Source organism: Colobus angolensis, unplaced genomic scaffold (assembly GCF_000951035.1).
Source record: "Colobus angolensis palliatus isolate OR3802 unplaced genomic scaffold, Cang.pa_1.0 Scaffold412, whole genome shotgun sequence".
Classification (NCBI taxonomy): Eukaryota; Metazoa; Chordata; class Mammalia; order Primates; family Cercopithecidae; genus Colobus; species Colobus angolensis.
The window spans coordinates 902,989-926,214 of NW_012117511.1; the positions used below are offsets into that span (position 1 = coordinate 902,989).

At 43.1% G+C, this 23,226-nt stretch overlaps 1 protein-coding gene across 1 annotated transcript; it reads left to right on the top strand.

Annotated features, from left to right (window-relative positions):
* Positions 1–12,154: 12,154 nt before the first annotated feature.
* Positions 12,155–16,964, top strand: CALCB (calcitonin-related polypeptide beta). Its single transcript, XM_011956265.1, has 5 exons — positions 12,155–12,254; positions 13,323–13,417; positions 13,675–13,812; positions 15,602–15,786; positions 16,415–16,964. Exons 2-4 carry the CDS (start codon positions 13,332–13,334, stop codon positions 15,759–15,761), a joined length of 384 nt encoding a protein of 127 aa, XP_011811655.1. The 5' UTR covers positions 12,155–12,254; positions 13,323–13,331; the 3' UTR covers positions 15,762–15,786; positions 16,415–16,964.
* The last annotated feature ends 6,262 nt before the right edge of the window (positions 16,965–23,226 follow it).

Below are 23,226 nucleotides of genomic sequence, written 5' to 3' on the forward strand. Positions count from 1 at the left end.
AAAATAATAAAACAAGAAATCTATATTTGATATCCTCAGAGAGCTAGGAGAGGATGCTGAGTATCAAAATATTTAAGACACAATTTAATAGCTAGAGATTCCTAGGAAACTATTGTCTATAAATCTTTATGGTAGTTTGGTTGGTTGTAGAGGCCTTGAGCCTCAGAACAGTTCCAGGGAAATCAAGATACAATTTTCTCAATCTAAAAAATAATTTTATTAACTTTTCCTCCCATTCACTCACTAATATCATACAAAGATGGACTGAGGAAAACTGCCTTGTTTTGCTTTGCAAACTGGCAGACTCCCGAAGAGATAAAGCCCTCAGTACTTCCTCTCACATTTGATTCCAGAAAGATTTCACCAAGACACTGATAACTTTTATTAAAATAAAAAGAGGTGCGTCTTTGGATGAACAATCTTCCCTTCCATCTAACAGATCTAAATTGTATCTACATCTCAATTTAACTTGAGTGAACTTATTGTCTGACTTTTAGGGTAATGAACCCATGAATTGTTCATTCATTCACTGCCTTGCTCTTTCCGCCTCATTGAGCATTTACAGGAACCTATTATGTGCCAAACACTGTGCAAAGACACTAGTGGAGGAACAAGACTAGGTCAAATAATCCTGGGTTTGCAGAGCTAAAATAGCTACTCCCCTGGAGACATTCAAGAAGACAACAAACTTGACTAACGGGGTACGTTTGTGTTTAGGTTGTTAAACTTCCCTTGGTGTCTGGCAAGCACTCTTTGCAGAGCAGCACGCAGGGATCCCAGTCTTGGCGGCCTTAATAGAAACTACCACATAATCCGCCCCAGGCAGGAGCTGGGTGCTGGATTAAGGGCCACGCAATGTGTCACTGTGAAGCAGAGGGCCTAGTCCAGAAATTGTGCCATGCTATGGCATATTGGGGGAACCCGCCCCCGATAATTCAACGTTATTTCACATAGGTTCTTTTCTATTTCCCTAATTGTCAGCCAGTCTGAGAAATAAAGGGAAAGAGTACAAAACAGAGAAATTTTAAAGCTGGGTATCCGGGGAAGACATCAGATGTCGGCAGGTTCCCTGATGCCCCCCAAGCTGCAAAACCAGCAAGTTTTTATCAGTGATTTTCAAAGGGGAGGCAGATAGGGTGTGGGTCACAGAGATCACATGCTTCACAAGGTAATAAAATATTACAACACAAATGGAGGCAGGGCAAGATCACAGGACCGGGGCAAAATTAAAATTGTTAATGAAGTTTTAGGCAGCATTGTCATTGATAACATCATATCAGGAGACAGGGTTTGACAGCAGAAAACTGGTCTGACTAAAATTTTACTAGGCAGGAATTTCCTCATCCTAATAGGCCTGGCAGCACTATGGGAGACTGGGGCTTATTTCATCCCTCATCTGCAACTGTAAAAGACAGACATTCCCAGAGTGGCCATTTTAGAGACCTACCCCTGGGAATGCATTCTCTTTCTCAGGGCTATTCCTTGCTGAGAAAAGGAATTCAGCCATCTTTCTCCTATTTGCTTTTGAAAGAAGAGAAATATGGCTCTGTTCTACCTGGCTCTCAGGCAGCCAAACCTAATGGTTATCTCCCTTGTTCCCTGAACATTGCTGTTATCCTGTTCTTTTTTCAAGATGCCCAGATTTCATATTGTTTAAACACACATGCTTAAGAACAATTTGTGCAGTTAATGCAATCGTCACAGGGTCCTGAGGCAACACACATCCTCAGCTTATTAAGATGATGAGATTAAGAGATTAAAGTAAAAACAGGCATAGGAAATCACAAGAGTATTGATTGGGGAAGTGATAAATGTCCATGAAATCTTCACAATTTATGTTCAGAGATTGCAGTAAAGACAGGCATAAGAAATTATAAAGTATTAATTTGGGGAACTAATAAATGTCCATGAAATCTTCACAATTTATGTTCTTCTGCCATGGCTTCAGCTGGTCCCTCTGTTTGGGGTCCCTGATTTCCCACAACATTTCTCCTTTTCTTTTTACATAAATGTGCCATGGCGATGAAGTCTTGTTTGTTCTCTCGATTTTGATGCAGGATTCTTTGACTGGTCTGGCAACTAAAGACAAGCCAATTAAATGGAGAAACATAATTCCAAAATTTACTACAGTTGAGCCCCCAGTAGACTTAATCCAAGTTGTGTGGTTTAATCCAGAAAGATTTTCTGCCACCTGATCTAATGCCTCAGCTCCAGGCACAATGGATAAATGAGCTTGAGAGACTTCAAAAATTTGTTTCTTTAACTTAGTTATGTCCAACCACAAATTATCTTCCCTACCTAGAAGGTGTCCTTTGACCATTTCCCATGGATGATCAATCTCATTATAGGAATACGGGATGATACAGAAATCCAAAGTATTCCAATTATACTGCATTTACATGCGATGTTCGAGACTTACCACCTGATCTCCAACCCAAATAACAGACTGTCTTAAATCATTAATTTGATTAGCCAATTTTTGATCAATGCCTTGTTGAGAATTCCACATTTGGGTGGAATTGGCTCACCAATCATTATCAAAATGAGTCGTTTGAATAGATTGGTGTAACGCCATTCCAGCAGTGGTGGCCAGTGTAGTGACTGTAATTAGACTCATGATCACAGTGATTAAAGTGAAAACAAATCTCTTAGATCTTTTTATAATTTGCTGTAACACTTCATTAATTAATTGTATTGAGGGGGAGGATTCCCAAGGTCTGGGCAAAGTTACTGGAATCCAGATTCCTTCTCGAGCTTGAATCAACATTACACTTTTCCTGGAGTCAAAATGGGAGTTAATACAAGTGTATAAATGACAATGAATGCATTGGACAGTTTGATTGTTCATCCAAATTTTTATTTTTCCCACTAACAGCATGTGAGGAGGCTTAACACAACTCTATATGGGAACAGTCAGGTTGGACGTAAGTAAAACAGAATATCTGGATCTACGTTGATACTGAGGGAGAGGGACAGTATCGGGGACAACAGACAGAATAGTTTCCCCTTCCCATACTCGTAGTCCTGACATGGCAATAGCCAATTTCTAAAGTTCTGGGTGTTCTGGGCTCAGAATGGGGAGTATCATACGAGGCCTTGGGACGGGGGGCGGGGGTAATGCCTTTATCTTCCCATTTTAAGGGAAAGAATGAGCTGAACCTCCTATGCAAAGTAGAATGATGATTCTCGTTCTCCCGATGAGAAATAAAATAAGTAGCCTCCAGGCATTCTCTTCTGCCAGAGGAGCAATTGTTTTTTAAATAGCTCTTTGGTGCCCAGTCTATTACTAAACCATATGAGTCATTTTTTAATATTACTGTATGTGAGTTAACAAAATCTTCCCAAACTAAGGTTTTAGATGGGCCCTCAAAATTTTTAGGGCATGGTTTCTCTGCAGGTTTATATTGAAAGTATGGGGTATCTCCCATTACTCCCCCTTTCATGTGTTTTAAGGGAGAAAGGAAGAGGCTGGAGACCAAATGTCCCGGTTTCTCTGTAGCTGGTCTCTCTGGAAGACAAGCAGCCCAGACTTGAGTTTCTAGATGGATACAACCAGGTGGATGTCTGAGGCACAGAGGGGGTTATTTATAACTCATGGTAACATTAAATGCAGTGCCTTTTTCTCCTGGTTGAGCAGGGCAACGGTCATCTGTAGCTCCAGGCATCCACACACTATTGTTAGTGTAGATTTCCGCAGGAGCATCCATCCAGGTGAGAGGTCAAGTAAGTGGAGGAAAAGGCACATAAATCCAATAAGAATAATTTTGTCTAGTAGGTAAATCAGTGTGAGAGGAAACTGGTGAGACAGAAAGTATAAGGAGGAGAATCATTAAATAAAACCTATTGTAGGCTACATTAAGTGTTGAAGGAGGAAGAGAAGAACAGGGGGGTGTTATTTTTAGGCTAACAGAAATGGTGAGATTTTTAGGTTTGTAAGGAGAAAAAGGTAATTAGAAGTGGGATTAGTTAGATGGGTCTCCGTTGCCATCAGGGAGGATTGAATCAGACACATTGTGATTTGGCGTACCAGCTTCTGAGGAGTTGGCACAGATCTCACCACGTCTGAGGGCGGTCTCTGACACGGACATCTTTTCGCTGTGGTTTTTGTTTGATGATCTCCTGGTGAAACACAAGCATATCCTCTTTCCCACGTTAAGTAGAGTCGGAGACAATATTTAAAGGTTTGGGGGAAATCCTGTAAGGCAGTAATGACAGCAATTAACTCTGCCTTTTGAGCAGAGGTATAAGCGGTACAAATAAGCTTGTTTGTAGGACCTACATAACCAGCATTTACATTGCTGGAGCCATCGGTGAACACTGTAACAGCCTCAGGAATGGGCTGATCTTTGGTCAATTGAGGGACCACCCAAGAAGTCATTTTTATAAAATCAAACAATTTGTTTTTTGGGTAACAATTGTCAATAATGCCAATACATTAATCAACTGAATTTGCCACAGTGCGGAATGTTGAAAGGCGGCTTGAACTTTGAGCTGATTTAAAGGAACTACGTTTAAATTCGGATCAAATCCGGAAATTTTAAGTATTCTACACCGTGCCTGTCCAATTAAAATGGCCATTTGGTCCAGATAAACAGACAAAGTTTTTGACACAGAATGAGGAAGAAAACACCAGTCTACTAAATCATTATGTTGAACTATTAGCCCAGTAGGGGAATGCAGTGAAGCAAAAACTAGAAGATGAAAAGGCTGATACGGCTGCACTCTAGATAACTGGGTGGTTTGGGTTCTTTCCTCTATAATTTCCAGTTCTTGTGAAGCCTCAGGGGTCAAAGTCCTGGGACTGCGGAGATTGGAATCTCCCTGCAGTGTAGAAAACAAGTTAGACAGCGCATAGGTCGGAATGCCTAAAGTAGGTCTTAAATAATTAATGTTACCTAAAAGTTTTTGGAAATCATTTAAAGTTTTCAAAGAATCTCTCCTAATTCGAACTTTTTGAGGTTGAATACATTGTCTATTTGTTATGCCCAGACCGTTTATTCCCCAGAGAAGTCCACCAGAGTCCGGAGTCAAAGCCAAGCGGCAAGGATCTTTATTACAGGTTTGAACCCGGAACCTCCACGCCAGTTGTGGGACGAGCGGGAAGGTTCCTCAACTGGGCTTAAGACAGCATTTTATAGTCAAGCGTAAACAGGTACAGAGTCATAGGGGATTTTGTACATATCAGGCTTAGGATTGGCTGACATTTGAACAAGGCGATTTGGCTGATTATGATTGGTTCCCGCCATTTCTGGTATTTCAGTTAATTTTTGAAACTCTGATGACGTTTATCAGGGGCTTGCAGGGCAGGGGCAGGGCTTGTTTTCCCGGTCTGCTCACCCTTTGTTCTAGTTCCTAGATTCCTGGAATTGTTTGCTTAAACTAGTTCCAGGAGTTGTTTTTCAACCCTGGTCCTTTTCATATTGACCACCATTCCTAAGTATTGAACAGGAGTGGTCTGTTGAATTTTATCCTGAGTGATGTGTAATCCAGCCTCTGTAACATGGTGGCTCAAAATTTGATAACAGTCAATTAATTCTTTATCAGTGGGGTAACAATTAAAATATCATCAATATAGTGAAGAATATAGGCCTGGGGAAATCGGGCTCGAACTGGTGAAAGCACTTGTCCAACATAAAACTGGCAGATTGTCGGGTATTCAGCTTTCCCTGAGGAAGTCCTTTCCATTGATAATGAGCTGCAGGCTCCTGATTATTGACAGATGGTACAGCAAAAGCAAATTTTTCACAATCCGATTTATGTAAAGGAATATGAAAAAAAAAATCTTTAAGATCAGTAAGTATGAGAGGCCGATTTTTAGGTATTAAAGCAGGGGCAGGCATTCTGAGTTGGGCAGCCCCCATAGGTTTACTTACAGGGTTAATGGCCCTGAAATTGGTTACCATCTGCCACTTGCCTGATTTCTTTTTTACTAGAAACACAGGAGAATTTCAGGGGGAAAGAGAAGGTTCCACATTTCCAAGTTGTAACTGTTCAGAAACCAAGTGAGTTAAAGCATCCAGTTTTTCTTTAGAAAGCGGCCAAGCGGCCACTGCTGAATCCAAACGGGTGTGTCAGATTTCCATTGTAAAGGGATAGGATCAGGAGGTGTGGCATTGGCCGCCATTAAAAATGATAACCTAAACCAGCCCTATTTTCTTTTATAGTAACTGGGAGGGGCTTAGTAATCCCTTCATGTTTTGGACCGAAACCGAGTCCAGGAACAAACCCCATGTTTTCCATCATATGCTGACTGGGAGCACTATAAGAATTACGTGGAATATTAATTTTAGCCCCAGTATCTACTAGGCCCTCAAACTTTTTTACTTGAATATGTATGGTGCAGGTGGGCCGTTGTTTAGAAATTACATTAATCCAACAAGCAGCTTTCTCTGGAGCCTATCCCAGGGCCACGTGTCTTATCTCCTTTGTTTAAAATGATATTAGGTAGTAAAAGCAATTGAGCTTGTTTTACAGTAGTAAAAGAAACAGGAGCTTGGCCTGGGGCACGTCATTTATGGCAAGCTCTCATACACACCTTTGTTACTTGTTTTGTGGTAAGAGCATCAAAGCCTAATTGGGCATAAGTATCAGAGAAAGCTCAGAGCCTGTTAGCTGAGCCTGAGTAATTAGAATGCCACTAGTCCAATTTAGCTGAGCCTGCAGACGGACCTCCTCTGCCCACCAGGCTGAGATGGGGTTAGAACAGCTTTTTGCCAAAAGGTCCTAGTCTAAAGGAGGCAAAGTGACCTCCATACAAAAAATGTGTAATACCATTTTAACATAATAAGAAGAAGGACCATACTGAATATAAGCATCCTTAAATTCTTTTAAAAAGGTAAGATTGCGAGGTACATAATGATGCAGACCGGAATGAGAGTGCGAGAAAGGGGCATTGGAGGAGCAGAAGAGGCAGAAGATTACTGGCATCCGTGTGTGAAGAAGGGTACAGAGAAGCAGGCCGGGTGGATGGCAAAGTGACTGGTTGAGGAACCAAAATGACAGGAGGGTGAAGGGCTGCAGTAGATGGGGGAGGGCCTGGAGAATTATAGGTAAATTGTAGTTTGATCCTGGAGCCATTAGCTGACACCAGAGGTTTGAAGAGAGAAGAATTAGCATATCTATGGTCCTGGGCTGTGTGAGTCCTGGCCCTGGGAGCTTCGAGTACTGGCTCTTCGTGAAAAGAAGTAAGATCAGTAGGGGGTAACGTTAAGCCCAAGTCACTGGAGTTAGATATTGAAGTCTCAGTATCGTTAAATGGGGGAGGAGTAGACAAAGGGAGAGGTTGATCAGATGATGGTGGTCATGTGGGAGAGGAAGGTTGAGGAGGTATTAGGATGGCATGAACCAAGGCCCAATCACCCCAAACAGTGATGGGAACATAATTCTCTGTTGAGACCAGTTCCTGGAAAGTACCAACAAGATCCCATACTTTTACATACACAGTTCTGTCAGGCACATGAGCCAAACCTAAGCCATCATATCCCCTGTGACCTGCACGTACACATCCAGATGGCTGGTTCCTGCCTTAACTGATGACATTCCACCACAAAATAAGTGAAAATGGCCTGTTCCTGCCTTAACTGATGACATTACTTTGTGAAATTCCTTTTCCTGGTTCATCCTGGCTCGAAAGCTCCCCCACTGAGGACCTTGTGACCCCCCACCCCCGCCCACCAGGACAACCTCCTTTGACTGTAATTTTCCTTTACCTACCCAAATCCTATAAAACGGCCGCATGCCTATCTCCCTTGCTGACTCTCTTTTTGGACTCAGTCTGCCTGCACTCAAGTGAAATAAACAGCCTTGTTGCTCACACAAAGCCTGTTTGGTGGTCTCTTCACACTGACGCGCATGAAAGTTCCTTTTTCAGGAAACCAAGGACAGTATTTTCCCACTGCCCTGAATAGAGTGACCATATTTTCCATGGGCACTCAACCCTTCCCTGTTTTAACTGGAGTTTAATATAGAAGAGAGAAATATAATTTTTAGACTCCATGTGACCCATAGTTAACCTGGACCATACACAGGCTACTCACCAGTCGTCAGGGAGTCAAACAAACGTTTCTGTGAACCAGTGATGTTTCTCTGCACCTACCAAAGGGAATCTGGTTCCCACATGCACTTGGGAAAAAGAAAAAACCACATTGGTGCACCAGATATTGGGGGAACCCTCCCCTGATAATTCAACGTTATTTCACATAGGTTCTTTTCTATTTCCCTAAGTGTTGGCCGGTCTGAGAAATAAACAAGACAGAGAAATTTTAAAGCTGGGTAACCGGGGGAGGCTTCTGATGTCAGTAGGTTCCCTGATGCCCCCCAAGCTGCAAAACCAGCAAGTTTTTATCAGTGATTTTCAAAGGGGAGGGAGTGTACAGATAGGGTGTGGGTCACAGAGATCACATGCTTCACAAGGTAATAAAATATTACAAGGCAAATGGAGGCAGGGCGAGATCACAGGACTGGGGCAAAATTAAAATTGCTAATGAAGTTTCAGGCACACATTGTCATTGATAACATCATATCAGGAGACAGGGTTTGACAGCAGAAAACTGGTCCAACTAAAATTTTACTAGGTGGGAATTTTCTCATCCTAATAGGCCTGGGAGAGCTACGGGAGAGTGGGGCTTATTTCATCCCTCATCTGCAACTGTAAAAGACAGACATTCCCAGAGTGGCCATTTTAGAGACCTACCCCTGGGAATGCATTCTCTTTCTCAGGGCTATTCCTTGCTGAGAAAAGGAATTCAGCCATCTTTCTCCTATTTGCTTTTGAAAGAAGAGAAATATGGCTCTGTTCCACTTGGCTCTCAGGCAGCCAAACCTAATGGTTATCTCCCTTGTTTCCTGAACTTTGCTGTTATCCTGTTCTTTTTTCAAGATGCCCAGATTACATATTGTTTAAACACACATGCTTAAGAACAATTTGTGCAGTTAATGCAATCGTCACAGGGTCCTGAGGCAACATACATCCTCAGCTTATTAAGATGATGAGATTAAGAGATTAAAGTAAAAACAGGCATAGGAAATCACAAGAGTATTGATTGGGGAAGTGATAAATGTCCATGAAATCTTCACAATTTATATTCAGAGATTGCAGTAAAGACAGGCATAAGAAATTATAAAAGTATTAATTTGGGGAACTAATAAATGTCCATGAAATCTTCACAATTTATGTTCTTCTGCCATGGCTTCAGCCGGTCCCTCCGTTCGGGGTCCCTGACTTGCCACAACAATGGCAGTATGGCCATCTGTCCCAACACTTCAGAAAAGTCCTGGTGACACAGACCTGGTCTTTGGAGATAGTGCCAGCTTTTGAGCCCCAGTTCCAAAGATTCAAATTTCCCTTCAAGTAATATTTTTGGGCTTCTTGGGAGGCCAAACACCAATTGTGATGCCTCTTGAGCTCCCAGCTTGCTTCCTGGGCCCTGCACACCACTGATAACATTGACAGGTTGGGGAGCCTGCTGCTTCAAGGTCTGGGGCCTTCCAGACCTCTCCCACCAGGCTGGCCCAAGCGCCCTGAGAAGAGTGGTGCTTCCCAGAACTACTGGGCTACCAGTTCTGCCAGACCTCAGAGAGGGTGGTAGTGGCTGAGAAAGAAGCAAGGTAGAGGGCACAGCCTTCATGCAGGTAGCACTTCCCAACTTTGCCTTTCCACTAAGCAGCCATTTATCTGGGCTGGAATCAGGGACAGGGACACAGAAGTCTCCCCTAGAATTGCAGAGCTTTGGAAAAAAAGGCTCCCAAGTGAAGGTAGCCTTGCTGTCCCTCATTGCATCCAAAAGTGAGCCCAACATCTAAAAATCTAAACAATTGAACTCATGGACCTAGAGAGTAGAGATGGTTACCAGAGGCTGGGAAGGGTAATGGGTGTTCATGGTAGAGATGGGAATGGTTAAAGGGTACAAAAAAAAAAATTGAATATATAAGACCTACCATTTGCTAGCACAACAGGGTGACTATAGTCAGTAATAACTTAATTGTTCATTTAAAAATAACTAAAACAGTGTAACTGGATTGTTTGTAACACAAAGGATACATGCTTGAGGGGACAGATACCCTACTCTCCATGATGTGATTATTACAGTGTATGCTTGTATCAAAACATCTCGTGTACCCCATAAATATATACACCTAGTATGCACCCACACACATTAAAAATTAAAAAACAAAGCAGAACCAAAAACACAAAAGCGAGTCCAACAGTCTAGACATAGAGAACCTTCGCATACTAGAAATACTCCTTAGAGAGCTGGAGTTCCCGGTGTGGTACTACAAAGGTCCTGGAAGTCCTCCTGCCTTACTTGGAGTTCGTGAGAGGCCGGAGCTTCTTCTAGAACAGTTCTGGCTGCTTTCCCAGGGGAGCGGGGGACTGCAGGTCACCCTGACTCAGTGGACTCTGCGCATCTGAGTTGCAGGCCGGGCAGGTCACCCGAGTCCGCGGTCGGGATTCTTCGTGGGTGTTACCTGGAGTTTCCTTTGCACCGGTGCTGGAGGCCAACCCTTCCTAGTCCCACCAGCTGGGTCCTGCCACACGAAAAGGACTCAGAGGGCCTAGACAGACATCCCCTGAACTTCCTTCTGACCCACAGAAACAGTGAGCATCATCTGCAGGGGTTCCGCTAGCCCCTGGCTTTGCTTCCTGCCCCGCAGCCTCCAGTAAGATTTCCCTAACGCTCTCTCCAGGAGTGCAGGGGGCGCCGACGGATTTATTTAGGGTCGCTACTGCCAAGCGGCAAAGAGCGAACCTGCGGCCCGGGACTGGGGGCTGTGGTGAGAGGCGCCCCTTTCTTTCTTGCCACCGCCCCTACCCCCAGCTCCCTGCTAGCCTATTCTGCCAAAGCTGAGATCTTCTCTTGAATCCCGGGAGCAAGAAGAGCTGGCAGCACAGACTCCCAGAATCCGGCTTTCCTTAAGAAAAAACGGATAGGCTGAGTTCGTGTGCGTGGATGTGCATGTGTCAGTGTGCGTGTTTAGGGGGCAGTATGTATCCCCGTTTGCATAAAACACGCCTGTTTTTGGAAACAGAAACACACAGGGTTGCTTTCGGGTCTGGGTGTGGTACTGCGCGCGCGCCCTTTTGGGAGCGGCTGGTGAGGGCGCGTCTCTTCCAGTGAGTGCTGGCTGTCTGCTGGACTGTCTATGAATGCAGAAGGCAGAGCGTGTGGCGGGGATCCTGCGGTAATGAGCGCACCGGCTGGTCTGCAGTCGCGAGTGGAAGGGGTGTGGAAATTCTTGGGCTGACCTGTGGGCTGCAGCACCCGCTCCGCTCCGCCGGTGGCAGCTGGACCCCAGCGCGCTCAGCTCTCAGGCGCTTCATCGAAGTGGGATGTGGAGCGAGACAGATAGAGACCCAGGCATAGACCATCTCCGCCAGGCAGCTTGGCAAACAGGGGGCAGAATTGCAGGGCAGCTGTATAAGCCAACTTCGGCGCAGCAGTGGAGGGTCCTGGCGTGGGGTGGGAGATGCTGGACCGACAGTCGAGGATTTGGAGATACAGTGTCAGTTTAGCACTCTCCCCAACCTCTCTTCCGCTCCTGCCCATCCCAGAGGAGTGAGGTGGAGAAAGGTTGGCTGCCAGACTGGCACCAAAACAGCCTTCTTTTGGGGCCTAGGGTGCCAGGGCTCAAGGGGTCGGAGGATATCCAGAGAAGCACCCCAGGTGGTCCAAAGAGATCAAATTTTGGGGAACCCTCCCTCCCCTTTTCTCTTCTCCACCACTCCTTCCCTGCGGTGGGCTCTTTCAGTTGTAGTCCCTTTAGAACCCAGGACTACTGCTCAACCTCGTTGGGGGTTCAGGTGCCTGGACTCCGGTCCCTCATTGCTGTGACAGGAGGGAGTGCGAGGCAGGAGTTTAGGAGCCAAGGAGGTGAGAGAAGCTCTGGCCCTTCATTGTAGGTGACGCCAAACTATCCTCGACTTGCCCCGACTCTTAGTTGAAAGTTCTCTGTCCTCTCCCAGGCTCTCCAGCTTCCCAATCAATGACCTCAACGAAAAAAATGACAGCGGGGCGGACTGCCGGCGCTCCAGAGTACCAGTGCCTGCAGTGCGAGCTATGACGCAATCGGAGCTCGGTCGGTCCTTTGATTGGCTAGTCCTGGACACTTTGGATTGGCCACGGGGGCTGCTGGGGACCCCCCTCCCGCTATCTCTGTAATAAGAGCGGGGGTTCCGCAGGGAAGGCACCCACAGCAGGCGTGGTGTTCATCCGAGGTCGACCGGCCGCTCGCGCTGCCCTGAAACTCATCTCCAGGTGAGGAACTTCCCATTCCCCATTCCACTCACTCTAATAACCTGCTTCTTCGATTAGTTCATCCAGTTTGCTCCATCACCCAGTTTGCTCCATCTGCCTGCCTCTCCGCCGCCATCTGGTCCTACCTTACAGCGGTGGTCCTAGTTCTCTTCCAGGCTGTGGAGAAGGCGAGCGGTTAGGGTTGTCCCGGCATTTTCTCCTACCAGTGCGAGAGGAGCCCAAGCATCCGCATGGCTCAGCGTGGGCGCTGGAAGCGCGGCGAGCCGAGGTAGGCGGGTCTGCGATCCTGGCGTTGGGGCCCGGCTGAGCGCAGAATTCTGCCGAGTTGGGTCTGGGAACGCACTGAGCGGTCTTTGTCCTTCGGGATCATGTTTCGTCCCCGGGAGGTCGGAACCCTGTGCTTTCCTCTGAGGCGCCTCCTGGTGAGCCTTCCCGGGATTCCGGTCCGGATCTGAGGCAGTGTTGTTAGCCGACTAGAACCCTGGGCGCTCACCTCGCGGAGCTGCTGCCCAGCATGTGCTGCTAAAGTGCGCTCCGGTAGAGGGCTGGCTTTGCGGGCGAGTCCGGAGACACCCGCACCTGGCACGTTAAAAATTTCCCCAGTTCCAAGACTGAGAGATGAGCGCTCCTTTCTAATCCACCCTTCCCACCTTCCCCTCGCATGCGTTGGCGCGAAGCCTAGCAGAGGAGAAGGCGAGAAGACAGGAGCAAGGGGAGAGCAGGTCTACAGCAAGATGCGTCCACGCCTGGTTTCGGCATAAATCAGGGCAGAAGTGTGGGTTTGTGTGCACGGGCACGTGTGGCTTCTGCCTGGCCTTCAACAAAATAGAACCAAAATTCATCTGTTCTCTCCACGCTTCCCCTAGGACACCTTTTTCTGCTTTGTCAAGCCATTCACTCACTGCAATGTATCTCTTGAGATTCACAGCAGCCCTTCCTGCAAATGAAGGGAACAGAGGCTCAGGCAGGTGAAGTAACTTGCCTGAGGTCACATGGCGGTTGTGGCAGAGGCAGGACTGGAACCTAGATCTGTGATGGTGCAGTAGTAACGTCATCCTTCCTTTACAGAGAGGCGGCATGGGTTTCCAGAAGTTCTCCCCCTTCCTGGCTCTCAGTATCTTGGTCCTGTACCAGGCGGGCAGCCTCCAGGCGGTGCCATTCAGGTGAGACAGCCTGGAGCCAGGGGCACCTTCTGCTCCCATTGCCCCTAGGACCGGACAGCTCTGTGCCTCTGAAGTCACGTGTGGCTCCTGGTGAATCAGGGCCCACAGGTGGACTCTGGCCTCATGCCCTGTCCGCTGGGAGTCGCAGTGGCCACATCCCCAGGGGAAGAAGCAGAGATCAGGAAGCCTGGCTGCCTATCCTGGGGAGGGGCAGGCAGTGGCTCACAGCCTGCAATGAGTTTGCTTCCCCTCCACAGGTCTGCCCTGGAGAGCAGCCCAGACCCGGCCACACTCAGTGAAGAGGAAGCGCGCCTCCTGCTGGCTGCACTGGTGCAGGACTATGTGCAGATGAGGGCCAGTGAGCTGGAGCAGGAGCAGGAGACAGGGGGCTACAGGTGAGGCTCCCCAAGCGCCCAGCACAGGGCCTCCTTTCCCCGCAGCATACCAAGAAGGCAGATCCCAAGAGGCAGGAGAGAACACACTGACCAGGAGTCCAGCAAGCTGATTTGTCCAGCGGGCTCCCTTTCTCAAGTTCCAAGGGAGACAGAGGTCCCAGTGCATCTGGAGGGACTGTGGTTAGACACAATAAAAAGCTCCGTTTCTGAAAGCTGTTAGGACATAGATGTAGAAGCTTTTTCTAGACATAGAAAAAACTCAATTCTGAAAACTGATAGGAAATGAAATGGGGAGGTGTGGAATCGTTCACTGTGGGAATTGCTCTTGTAGAACTGGGAGAGCTCCTGGCATTGGATGAGTTAAGACTGGTAAGGGTGAAGCCAGGGATAGACCCAATATCTCACCCACCTCTCTTGAGCACGAGGGACTGAATATCATGTGAATTCCAGAAAATTGTGAATTCCCCATTCAGCCCTTCTCTACACAGCCCTGACCCACTGACCCTCTTAGCTCTCCTAAGGGAGTGTGTGTGAGCTGCCCTCCTGCCTGCCCCACCTGATCCCACTCGACATGTCCCCTGCCTGGTCCAACCTTCTGAGTGACTGCCCATGGGGACAGTCCCTAGTGCATAGTACTGTCTGTTATGTCCTTCCCTTGCAGCTTAAACAGTCCTAGATTTAAGTAGTGTAGTAATCTGAGTGCCTGTCTGCAGGGCACATACTTGCAGTACCTGAACAACTTTCATATGTTCCCTGGCATCAACTTCGGGCCTGAAATGCCTGGCAAGAATAGAGACATAGCCAGCAGCTTGCAGAGGGACCACTACCCCACTTCAGAGTACCCCTGATGGCAGCTGAACTCCTCTCGCCTCTCCTGATTCCCCTTCTTGCTCCACTTTATGAACTTGATGCCTGTGGATTCTTCTTTGATTTGTCTTCATGCTGGTATTGGTAGCTTTGGTTATGACAGAGAATGTTTTGAAGACCTCAGGATGGAAGGGAAGACAGCAGAACTTACTGACCATATTAGAGATAAGAGAAAATAAGGGAAGCTTCTTGAGACTGTAGAGGGTGTTATGACAGAGCCATCCAATTTCTGCTTCTAAATGTACCATCATAAAATAAGTACATCCTAATGCCTTGGCACTTGATGAATCAATCTATTTTTCTAAAATGAACTGAGCTGTGGTGCTCGTTGCTCTGGTCCACATCCAAGGCTTGTGGGTGTCCAGTGCCTATGCTCAGAATTATCCTTAGCTTCAGGGTAGCTGGATATGGGGCTTGGTGGGTCATCTCTGTGACCCACCTAAAGCAGCAAGAACAGTGTGTGAAGGAGCTGGTAAGTACTTCTGGGAGAGGATGCTACAAACCCTGTTCTCTGAGATTCTTCTGAAGACTTTAGGGAATTTCATTTTCCTGTGGTAAGGGGTAGTGTTGGTGCCTGTGGCTGGGGTATGGTCTCTATATACTCCTTGTGTATCTTGGGGTGGGTCTGGGCTTTGTTGCCCACTTCTTCCTTGAATGGTAAGTTCAGGGTTTCAGCCTGTGCCCCATGGCTTGGAATTGTTTTTTCTTCTTTCTTTTCATGATGGTCTTTGGGCAGAGCTCCTGGCAAAGACTGCCAGGCCATTTCCCCTAACAGCTTTGATAATTGCAGTTTCAAGAAACACTTACTGTTAGGTGGTGTGTCAAAGCGTTGCAGTTCTCTTTACGAAGGTCCCATGAGGTGGGCTCCTCCCCCAGCTTTTCACTCACAGGTCTTCTCTTCTTTCACCATCTTGCAAATCAGCTCTGCTGCCCAGAAGAGAGCCTGCAACACTGCCACCTGTGTGACTCATCGGCTGGCAGGCTTGCTGAGCAGATCAGGGGGCATGGTGAAGAGCAACTTCGTGCCCACCAATGTGGGTTCCAAAGCCTTTGGCAGGCGCCGCAGGGACCTTCAAGCCTGAGCAGATGAATGACTCCAGGAAGAAGGTAAAGGTAACTGCCCTTATGCTATGGGATGAGAGGGGGGAGGGACTTGGAGTTAAAAACTACATTTTGAAAACCTCTGCTCTGATAGGTTGTTTAGGTTCCTTCTGTCCAATTACATTCTTCCTCCTGAGGTAGTGAGTTCTTTCGAGAACCTAGCTTGATGTCAGAATGCCCTAGCATTCTGTGTCATTTTTCTGAGAAAAGAAATGGAAGGAAAAAAAAAAAAAAAAAAGCTTGCTGGATTCAGAAAGGGAGAGGTCTGTAAACCTTAACCAGGGCCAGTCTTCATTAATTAGGCTGGTTTCAGAAAGGGCTCAACCCATGACTACAGATTCAGATGGATGAGCTGTAATCATAACCTACTACCAAGATTAATAGATGCAGTTGAATTATTGTAGTCTTCATTTGCCTTACAAGCCTGCTTACCTCTCATATCCATAATTCATAAATGCTGTTTAAAGAAGCACTTCTGTAAATTAGTATTTTTTCCAGTAATAATTATGATTATTCATGACTTATCTTCTACTTCTTTTTTTCTTTTCCTTCTCCTTGTACCATCTTTTTCCTTTTCCTCTTCTTTCTCCTCCCCTTCTTCTCCCTCCTCTTCTTTTTTTCCCCCTCATCTCAGGTTATCATGAAACTGAACTCACCGTTTCTATTAATTTCTGTTGACAACATCTTGGTGAGAATGCCCCATGGAAGATATACATGTTTGCCTCCTAAGATACTGAAAAAAAAGCACCTTTGTCACTTGAAAGGAATGAAACTGAATGCAAAATAAGCTAATTCCATATTTATTGTGCATCATTTTTATATTTAATTCTATGTCCAGTAAATGTGATGGCATCTCTCATTGACTTATCTGGTAGCAAACTGGTTCTTTGAGAGCCATCCTGTTGATTATGCAGCTCAGCCAAACCTTAGGGGGGCAGGAAATCACTGCCTGTTGTGGTCTCTGAGGACACATGGTAATGGTGATGCTGTGCCTTGCTATCTAAGAATACGATTGTATAATTTGTTTAAGAAAATGTCAGTATTGTGCCATTTGTGAACTTCATCAAGATTAAAAGCATATTTTGGATACATTTGTTTCAAAACCTTGGTGATGCATTACAACTTGTTTTCCTATGTAATAATAATAATGATGATGATGATGATAATAAATATTTTTGAGTGCTTACTATGTATGGGCCAGATGTCATTTTAAAACAGTGCTGGCCGGGCGCGGTGGCTCAAGCCTGTAATCCCAGCGCTTTGGGAGGCCGAGACGGGTGGATCACGAGGTCAGGAGATCGAGAACATCCTGGCTAACACGGTGAAACGCCGTCTCTACTAAAAAAATACAAAAAATTAGCCGGGCGAGGTGGCGGGCGCCTGTAGTCCCAGCTACTCCGGAGGCTGAGGCAGGAGAAAGCTCCAGAGGCGGAGCTTGCAGTGAGCTGAGATCTGGCCACTGCACTCCAGCCTGGGCCACAGAGAGAGACTCTGTCTCAAAAAAAAAATAAATAAATAAAAAATAAAACAGTGCTTTATACCTGTGAATTCATTTAATCTTCATGACAAAACTGTGAAGTAGATGCTATTATTCATGTCCCTTCACCTCTGAGGAAACAGAGGCAGGGAGAAGTCCAAGGTCACACACAGATAGATAGTGGTGGACCCAGGTATTGGGCTCCAGGGCTTACAGTGGAAATCACTGCACTATATGCCTTTCAACAGTGGCTCCTGATGTTTTTCAGAGGCTTGTGAGCCATTCTTTGGCCTAGCTGCCTGATAAGATAGACCCTCAGATTTTGGAGATGTGTAACAAATTTTAAACATAAAAACAATCTAGTCTTTACATAATATAATGAATCTTTTGTACCCATATTTGTTGGCTTCAAAAACAATCAGTTGCTACTGTTGTTATGTCTGTATATCATCTATATCCCTTCCTCCAGTGTATTATCATGTCAGTATATCCATAAATAAATATTTCATCATGTATTTCCAAATGGGAAGGGCTTTTAAAATATAATCACAATTTCATTTAACAACTAAAATAAATGTACAATAATTTAAAAATTTTTTAATATTACACATCAGTCATGGTTTCAAATTCTCCATGTATCAGGTAATATAAATGATAAGATGAAGAATTTACATATATTTATATATATGTGAAACCAGGGCTCAGATTGAATCTTCACATTACTGCTGGTTAATAATAAGTTTTAATTTAAGGCTCTTACAAATTAGAGGTTCCTCCCTCATCCATTTTCTGCCTTGTTGTTTATTTGTTGGAGAGACTAAGTTATTTGTCCAATAAAGAGTTCTACATTCTGCATCCCTGTGGTTAGGTTTAACAGTTATGTCCTGTGAATCAGCAGTCGCATCTTGAGTGAGTGATGGGGAAAAGAAATAGGGGATGAGACCAGAGAGTAGATGAAGGTGAAGACAGATTATGTAGTAATCTTTGTAGGGCATAGGAAACACTGGCTTTTTATTAGTCAGTCTCTAGTCAGGGAAACAGGAACTACCTCAGTAATTTTAACATAAATAATTTAATAAAAGGAATTGGCTAAATCAGTATTAGTGTAGTGACAAAGCAAAAGAGAAGAGTAATTCAGAGACAGAAACCATAGGAAGAGGCCACCATCCTTGAGTCTATGGGAATAAAGAGAAGAGGGGAGGTAAGCAGGATCTAGAGCCTGCAGGAGGATTCTCAGACCAATCAAGATGGGAAGCTGATGGATGCTGGTATCTCTGAGGGGTTATCTCTGGTATCTCTGAGGCGATTCTAGAAGTAGGGAAAAACAAAACAAAACTTAAAACTGGAAACAACCTCACTGCCAGGGTAGAGCATCTCTGTGGGTGATGCCAACAGAAATAAAAGTCAAAATTGGAAGGAACCTGTTTCTTCTTATTCCAGATGCTTCTTGTCTCCTCTTAGGACCCTCAATTAGCAGAGCCTAAAAGGGGTTCAACTGACAGAGGAAAAGTTGGTTTGCAAAGTCCCAGCCCTAGTATTTCATAGTAAACATGTGATTTTAAATTTACATATAGGGAAGTTCATTTTTGTGTGATGTACCATTATATGAGTTTAAAAAATACATTGTCATCCAATTACCACCACCATGGAGATATAAAACAGTTCTATTCCTTCCCCGAATTCTTCCATGTTTCCCCTTTGCAGTCAATCACTCCTTCCACCCTCAGCCTCTGATCACGACTGTTCTATAGAACTGTTTGTCCCTATAGTTCTGCCTTCCCAAGAATGTCATATGCATGTAGCTTTTTGGTCTATCTTTTACTCAGCATAAGGCATTTCAGATTGATCCATATCGCTGGATGTATCAATAACTTGCTTCTTTTTATTACTGTGTAGTATTACATTCCTGCATTGTGCCACAGTTGATTTATCAATTTACCCAAAGAAGGACACTTGAGTTGTTTCTCATTTGGAATTTACGAATGGAGGTGCTATAAACATTCATAGATAGATTTTTGTGTGAAGATGAGTGTAATGGGCTAAATAGGGCACCCAAAAGGTGTCCATGTCCTAATCACTGGAACTTATGTTTTTACCTTACTTGGAAAAAGGGTCTTTGCTAATGTAATTAAGAATCTTAAAATGAGATCATCCTGAATTATCCACGTGTGTCCTAAATCCAATGACATATCCTTAAAAGAGATTCACTCAGAAGACACATGTGGAGATGGTGACAAGACAGAGGCAAGGAGGCACAAGCCAAGGAAGTCTGTGGTTACCAGAAACCAGAATCACAGAACAGTCTCTGGAAGAAGAGTAGCCCTGCTGATACCTAGATTTTGGACTTCCAGCTTCCAGAACTGTGAGAGAATAATTTCTGTTGTTTTAAGCCACAAAGTTTGTGGTAATTTGTTATGACAGCCCTAGAAAACTAATACAATAAATTTTCATTTCTTTTGGTAAATGCCTTGGACTAGGATTGCTCGGTTATTTGGAAAGTGTGTGTTTAACTCTGTAAGAAATTGCCAAACTATTTTCTGAAGTGGCTGTACCACTTTGGCTTCTTGCCAACCATGTATGAGAGCTCTAGTATTTCCACAAATAGGTATGTAGCAGTATCTCATTACTGTTTTATTTTGCATTTCCCTAATGACTAATGATGTTGAGCATCTATTTTACCATATGTTTATCACCTTTATTGAAGCATCTGTTTAAATCTTCTGCTAAATTTTTATTGGTTTGCTTGCTTTATTATTGTTGAGTTTTTAGAGTTCTTTATATGTTGTCGATGCAAGATTGTTTTCAGATATATAATTTAGAAACTTCCTTCTCCTGAATCTGTGAATTGTTTTTTCATTTTCTTAGCAGTGTCTTTCACAGAGAAAAAGTTTTAATTTGAATGAGATCCAATTCATAATTGTTTTTATTTTATGTGCTGTGCTTTTGGTTCACATCTAAGAACTCTTTGCCTAACTAAGGTCCCAAGGTCACAATAACTTTATTTTATACTTTCTTGTAAAAGTTTTATATTTTATATGTAGGTTAGTGATCTATTTTGAGTTAATTTTTGTATAAGGTGAGAGGCGTAGGTTGAAATTCATACCTGTGAATATAGATACCCAATTGTTTCAGTGCTGTTTGTTAAAAAGACTGTTATTTCACCATTTAATTGCCTCTGCACCTTTGTCAAAAAGCAATTGATCATATTTGTGTGGGTATATTTCTGGGTTCTCAATTCTGTCTAATTGATTGATTTGACCATTCTTTTGCCAATGCTGTACTGTCTTGATTAGTGTAGTGTTAAAGCGAATCTCAAAACCAGGTAATGTGGGTCTTCCAACATTATTCATTCTTGTTCAAAAATATTTTAGCTACATCTAAAATGTTTTCTACATCTTTTGTACATTTTAGAATCAGTGTGTCAGTATCTACAAAATTTCTGATGAGATTTTTAATGGGATTGCGTTAAATCAGTAGGTTAATTTTGGAAGAATTAGCATATTAATAATATTAAGTCATCCAATTCATGAACACAATACATGTTTTCACTTTTTTAGGTTTTCTTTTTTTCTTTCATCAGTGTTTAACAGAAAGATTCTACACATATCTTGTTAGATTTGTAACTATTTTATTTTTTGGTGTTAATGTAAATGGTACTTAAACGTTTTATTTTTATTTTAATTGTTCATTGCTAGTAGATAGAAATACAATATTTAAAATATTAACATTGTATACTGTGACCTTGCTAAACTAAATTATTCATTTTATGAGGTTTTTTTGGTTGTTGTTTCTTTCAGGGTTTTCTATGTAGACAGTTACGTTTTCTTCTAGTAGAGTTAGTTTGAGTTCTCCCTTTTACATCAACTTATCTTTCATTTCTTTTTATTGACATATTACACTGGTTATAACTTCCAATATGATGTTGAATTGGAGTAATAAGTACAGACATCCTACTCAATCTTTGTGGTGATATTAAAGAAAAGTCCATACATTCTTTGGTACTACTTCCTTCAAAATGGTAAGTCAATATCCCCTTCCCTTAAGTGTGAATTCTATTGACTGACTTGCTTCTAACAATAGAATGTGACAGAGGAGATGGTATGTGACATGTAATTAGAACATATAAGGTATTATAGTATCCTCCTTGCTTTCTTTCTTGGGTTACTTGCTCTGGGGGAAGTTAGATGACTTGTGAAGACATTCAGACACCTATGAGAGGCCTACATAGCACGGAACTGAAGCGTTCTGAGAATAGCCATGTGTGAGCAAAGTGGGGTTGCAATCAGCTTCGTTGGTGCCAGTTAAGCCTTCAGATGACTGTAACCCCGGTGGATACCCTGCCTGCAGCCTCATGAGAGACCTTGAGGAAGCACCATCAAGCTAAGTCATTTCTAAATTCCTAACCCACAGAAACTATGACCAAAAAAAATTGTTGTTTTAGGCCACTAAGCTTTGGGGTAGTTTGTTATGTAGCAATAAAGAATACAGTCTTTCAACATTAAATATGTTAGCTATAAATTTTTTAATAGATGCTCTTCATCAGGTTAAGAACCTTCCCTTTGATACCTAATTTGCTGAGAGTTTTTTTTTTTTTTTTATCATTGTGGATTAATATGAGAACTTTGGTGGAAGCTAGATGATGAGAACACACGTACACATAGAGGGGAACAACATACACTCGGGCTTATTGGAGGGTGGAAGGTGGGAGGACAGAGAGAATCAGGAAAAATAACTAATGGATACTAGGTTTAATACCTGGGTGATGAAATAATCTATACAGCAAACCCCCATGACACATGGTTATCTGTGTAACAAACCTGCACATCCTGCACATGTACCCCTGAACTTAAAAGTTAAGAAAAAAAAATTCCAAGTGTTTTTCCTGCATCTATTGATATAGTCATAATTTTTTCTTTAGTTTGTTAGTATGGTAAATTAATTGATTTGAAAATGTTGAAACAGACTTGCATTTTCAGAATAAACTCCACTTGGTTGTGATGTATTATTCTTTTTATATACTGCAGGAATCTATTTGCTAATAAATTTGTAGAGGAATATTTTGAGTTTATGTTCAAGGAGAGCATTAGTTTATGATTTTAATATTTTTGTTTTTAGGGTGTTAGGGTACTGCTAGCCTCATAAAATTAGTTGGGAAGTATTCCCTTCTCTTGTTTTCTGGCAGAGGTTTTTTAGAGTTGGTATTACTTCTTCCTTAAATGTTTGTAATAATTTACCAGTGAAGCCTCCTGGGCCTGGGTTTTCCTTGTAGAAAAGTTTTAAACTATATATTAAATATATTTAATGCATATATAGGACCATTTTTATAGGACATTTCCTTCCTGAATGAGTTTTGGTAGTTTATGCCTTTCAAGGGATAGATTCATTTTTATCTAAGTTGATGAATTTATGGGCAGAATTATTCATAGTATTCCTTTATTATTGTTGTTATTGTCTGTAGGGTCTGCATTAACACCTTCACTTTCATTAATGATATTGGTAGTTTGTCTTCTTTTTCTTTTTTTCTTGGTCATTCTGGCTAGAGGATATAATTTATTGATCTTTACAGAGATTGAGCTTTTGGTTTCATTGTTTTTCTTTGTTTTCTATTTGTAATGTTATTGATTTATACTTTTATTGTTATTATTCCTTTCTTCTTTTTTCTTTGGTTGTTACATAAAATTCTTTTTCCATTTTCTTAGGGGGAAAGCTTAGGTTGCTGATTTGAAACCTTTCTTTCTTTTTTTCCCCTAATGTAAGTATTTAAAGTTATAAATTTCCCTCAAAGCACTGTTTTAACTATAAATTTTGTTTTGTGACATTTTAATTTTTATTCAAGACAAAATCTTTTCTAATTTATTTGAGAAATCTTTTTAATACAGTTTTTTTGGAAATGTATCATTAATTTTCAAATATCGCAGAATTTTTCAATTTTCTATTTTTGATTTACATTTTAATTATGTGCATGATTT

Excerpts from the sequence above, each read along its gene's own strand:
- CALCB (XM_011956265.1), top strand. The coding sequence starts at position 13,332 with ATGGGTTTCCAGAAGTTCTCCCCCTTCCTGGCTCTCAGTATCTTGGTC. Across the intron at positions 13,418-13,674 it reads CTCCAGGCGGTGCCATTCAG|GTCTGCCCTGGAGAGCAGCC; the intron begins GTGAGACAGCCT and ends TCCCCTCCACAG. Across the intron at positions 13,813-15,601 it reads CAGGAGACAGGGGGCTACAG|CTCTGCTGCCCAGAAGAGAG; the intron begins GTGAGGCTCCCC and ends CTTGCAAATCAG.